We start from the raw sequence: 4,222 nt of genomic DNA, 5'->3' as shown, positions 1-4,222 counted from the left end.
CTCGGTTAGGGCTGAAAAATGTAGTGAAGTTATCGATTTGTATAGGGTGTCATCGGTTTCTTTTTCTCATGAAAAGGTGTCTCTGCTAGTAAAATAACTGTAATTGTACTTATGTGCTCAAATGCTACATGTTTTGAGCTAAGGACTGGATTGCTTAGCTAGGAGATGTACTCTTATTGTACTAAAGAAACCACAAAGAAGTAACAAAGCAAGCCAAAGGTATTAGATCTTTCCGTGTAGGATTGTTAGTGAGACTTTACTTCTTTCCTGAACTCATATAAGCTCTTTTAGGACTATGAGGCTACCATGTGCACTAATAATGCCTTCAAACATAAGGGTCTGTAGCTAAACTACTATTCAATGGTGTGAAGTACGTGTTTGTTCCCCCTTGTCTAAGGACCAGCACATGGCAGCTGTATTGTCTTTAATGCAGTTTGTTTAAAAAGTGTGCTTTGGTGGAAAAGAAGCTGATAAGAATAATTTCCTCTTTTTCCTGTATGGCCTTTCCAGAGTCTTCTCAACCTGAAGATGGCAACTCTGATCTTTATTGATCAGGAGAATGATGAAGTTGGAAATACTAAGAATCGGCTAAGACTCCCTTCAGGATCTTGTGAGTACATGCAGCCTTAAAACAGCAGGAGATCAGATAAAGTGCATAAATCCATGTCTTGCTAATCACTGTTTTGATCAGTAATAGTTTTTTATCCCTATGTCTACTTCTCTAGCAATTCTACTAAGCTCTTCAAATACCATAAAAATGGAGATAACTCTGTTTTTGTCATAGATGGGGTTTATGATCCTGAGTTTTAAGTGATGGACAATGATTTTTGATGGCTACTTTTCTAGCATATGCGTTTACTGAAGCAAGCTTTAGGGTTGCTATGGTGCTAAAGCTTGTTTATTTTTTTCTTCCACCCACTCCAGCAAAAATCTTATCTGAAAGAACGCAAGTTAAGACTCCACTTCCCAAAAAAACAGTCAGTACGTCTCCAGCTGCACCTCGCTCTGTCAGGAAGGCTCTTGGAAATGTGAATAGAACTCAAGGAGTCACAAGCAAGTTGGAAAAGATAAGACAGAAAAGTCAGCATTGTGCTGCAAACAAAGTGAGTACAACACACTTAGGAGGGACAGCGGGGAGCTTCCCCATCAGTTTTCATTGTTTAGCATGATGTCCTATGGTACAGAATATCCCTTTGATCTGTTGGGTCAGCTGTCCCAGCTGTGTCCCCTCACAACTTCTTGCCTATGCTTGGGTGGCGTGAGAAGCAGAAAAACCCTTGACTCTGTGTAAGCACTGCTCAGCAATAACTAAAACATCTCTATATTATTATCACTGTTTTCATTGTGAATCCAAAGCATGGCATCATATGAGCTACCAGAAAAAAATTAACACTATCCTAGCCAAAACCAGCACAAGGAATACAGGAGCGTAGGAGGTACCAAATGGCAAAGTAGTGGTTCTAGAGAAAATACTGAGTTAATGTCTTGTTTGCATATTAAGTATCAGAAACCTAGTATCATGAGTGTAAATATTCCAGTGCAGTGATTTATTGCTGCTGTAGTGTTTTACTACATAAACTCAACTGAAGCATTTGTCTGTCTCCAGGTTATTTGTCTTGAAGTTACTTAGGCATAGCTGTTGTCTGTAGCAGGCATTCTTGTCTGTAGACCTGCTATGGCACAGGAATACCATTACAAATGGAAACTGCAGTAGCTCAAATAATGTAACTTCCTCTTTTTAATATCACTAAGAAGACTGCAGGTTTAGAAAGCTGTGATGCAGTGGCTGAAGAACAGTGGCCAGAAATAGAAAACATGTTTCCTTTTGATCCTCGAGGTAAGAACTATTGGTGTAATTATCAAAATGAACAATCAGGCTTTCACGAGTGTTGCTTTGTTTCAAAACTTTCTAAACTATTGTGGCAAATAAGTTAGCATTGCATTTCTCTGGAGTCCTTAAGCATAAGGGTGCTTGCTACTTCTGAAATACCATCTCATTCTCATTTAAGTATTTCTAATGGCAATAGCTGTGTTCCACAGATGTAGTAGTCAGCCTTTTACTGCGATGGCACGAAACTACTTCTATAGTCTCTTAGTTTGTAAAATAGCAACTGGTAGACAAGTATTCAAGGGAGTACTTAAGCAGTACTGAAAAGCAGACTAATCTTGATTGTATGCTGAGACAGTAACTTGCAACTGAAAAGATTGCTACTACTGTAGGATATAATAGTTTAATCTTCAACTCTTAAAGCTGTTCTTTGCACAACCCACTGCAGGTAGTCTATTAATCATCCAAAGTGTGTCCTTAAGCTGTCCAGTTCATCTGGAAGTGAATGTGCAAAAAACTGATCTGTTAATGTAAAGCAGGAACTTTTGTGGTGTATGGGATTTTGACAACTAAGATATAACTTTGAAAAAATACCCAATAGAGTGGGGACTGTTGGATTGTGCTGTTTTGGACCTGCTGTCACTTCATTTAATCTAGGAGAATTTGTGGCTTCTCAGGCTGTGCACTGTTATTAAACTACAGTGTGTCTTTCTCAAATAGATTTTGAGAGTTTTGACCTTCCTGAAGAGCACAAACTAAGCAATATCAACCTGCATGGTGTTCCCCTCATGGTATTTGAAAGGACATATGAAAGATGTGTGAACATGGTTCCTTCACCTGTGAAGATTGAAGAGGTTTCATGGGAGTCTAGTAAGTGGAAACTTGGCATGACTTTCAGTACACGCAGTGCTCATTGTGGTTTAGGAAAGAATCTACTGCAGTAGTGAGCTGCCGCTGCTCTACTGGCTAGCAGAATAAAACTACTGTCAGCTTTTGAGGTGTAGTCAAGCTGAATTTAACTAGTACAGGCTGTGGTCTCACTGATGTTGCAGAGTGTTGTAGACAGGTGGTGTGGAGTTACTGGGCACCCGAGCCAGCTTAGGTCGGGTCAATGCTGCACTTGCCCTGTTTCTTGTAAGGGTCTACCTGCTCTGTTGTGGGCTTATGCATGGCTGCATGCTTTGAGGTACTCTAGCATGATCTCATGCACAGCCACAGATTTTTCAAGTTGTGAACTGATTGAGTTGTCTTAGGCAATCAGACTATTTCCCTTAATAATTCAGGGGCCTTATGTTAATCCACTGGGAGCTAACTTATATTTAGGAATATAGATTCTGGGTTTCATGAGAAACTTTTTTTTTTCTAACTTTCAGACTTGCTGCAATCAACTGCCGACTTCCTTGATACCCTGGATGAGATCATTGACATGCCACCTCCGAATTATGACATTTAATCCATATTCTGAAGCTTCTATTGAGTTCAAATTTCATAGTTCTGTATTTTTAAATAAAAGTTAATCTAACCTGTATAATACTAGATTTGTCTCTTTTAAAGAGACCCAAGATGTAGATAGTACAGCAGTGCTTTGAAAAAGAAGACTTAAAGCAGAGCAGGTGAGCTTCAAAGCAAGAGTACGATACACTGTTGTCCACTGTATCTGGAAGTTAGTATGTGCTGATTAGACTACATGGTCATGATAGGTTGAAGCCCTTCTGAACTATTTAGATAACTTTATTAAATACACATTAGTTTTAAACAATTGTGTATCTAGTGTCCATTAAGTACTAGAGCTGGTACTCTTGTGGCATTTTTCTCTATTGAACTCATTTACTATTTACAGTGGTGGTTCAAGATGTGTTGGATTCTTATGCAGCTGCAGACTGCTTCTAATTGTACATCATTGTAGTGCTGATTGCTGGATACTGTCTGTGCTCTGTGATGAAACCCTAGCCTTCAAGTTATAAACACACAGGTTCAATAATATATATTTTTCTTATGTTTTAATGGTCTTAACTCCTGTTTTTCATTACATAAAGCAGGTCAATTGTCAGCCTTCACTTATCTACTTCTACAGCTGTTGGGCAGTGTTCTGATCTAGTTGTATGACAGCAGCCTGAGCTGCCTTCAGCTTTCAGCTCATGCTTAACATGGATTGCAATGCTGTGCCTGTGTTCTGATCACAGGCTGAGGTAGAAAGCCTTTCTGTATTCTATGATGCACCTGAGCTCTGAACAGGAGGTATTGCCATTACACAGTTGCACTGTGGCACCATGTAACTGCAAGCAGTAACAATGGCAAGACCAGCTTTTCAGCTCACATTTTACAGTAATGTCTGAATTAACAAGAAATACACTTTAATGCTTGTGAACTAACTATGAGATGATAAATGCTCTA

General features: G+C 39.2%; 1 protein-coding gene across 2 annotated transcripts; it reads left to right on the top strand.

Moving 5' to 3' along the window:
• The first annotated feature begins 492 nt into the window (after positions 1 to 492).
• Positions 493 to 3,587, top strand: PTTG1 (PTTG1 regulator of sister chromatid separation, securin). Of its 2 annotated transcripts, none has more exons than XM_061456588.1 (5): positions 493 to 610; positions 925 to 1,103; positions 1,756 to 1,837; positions 2,549 to 2,698; positions 3,202 to 3,587. In XM_061456588.1, the coding sequence occupies exons 1-5, from the start codon at positions 529 to 531 to the stop codon at positions 3,279 to 3,281; spliced, it is 573 nt and encodes a 190-aa protein (XP_061312572.1). In that variant the 5' UTR covers positions 493 to 528; the 3' UTR covers positions 3,282 to 3,587. The 2 variants fall into 2 exon arrangements, with proteins under 2 accessions (XP_061312572.1, XP_061312571.1); XM_061456587.1 differs by having other exon boundaries at positions 1,753 to 1,837.
• The last annotated feature ends 635 nt before the right edge of the window (positions 3,588 to 4,222 follow it).

Source organism: Pezoporus flaviventris, unplaced genomic scaffold, assembly GCF_033815535.1.
Source record: "Pezoporus flaviventris isolate CSIRO_AGI_PZ_B2104156 unplaced genomic scaffold, CSIRO_AGI_Pfla_v1 ptg000023l, whole genome shotgun sequence".
NCBI lineage: Eukaryota > Metazoa > Chordata > Aves > Psittaciformes > Psittacidae > Pezoporus > Pezoporus flaviventris.
Note: the sequence above shows the minus strand (reverse complement) of the source record. Positions and strands in the feature narration are given on the sequence as shown.

What these genes read in the sequence shown, in the direction of transcription:
- PTTG1 (XM_061456587.1), top strand. Translation starts at nt 529, where the DNA reads ATGGCAACTCTGATCTTTATTGATCAGGAGAATGATGAAGTTGGAAAT. An exon ending in AGCATTGTGCTGCAAACAAA is followed by an intron (nt 1,104 to 1,752) that starts GTGAGTACAACA and finishes AATATCACTAAG; the next exon opens with AAGACTGCAGGTTTAGAAAG. An exon ending in GTTTCCTTTTGATCCTCGAG is followed by an intron (nt 1,838 to 2,548) that starts GTAAGAACTATT and finishes TTTCTCAAATAG; the next exon opens with ATTTTGAGAGTTTTGACCTT.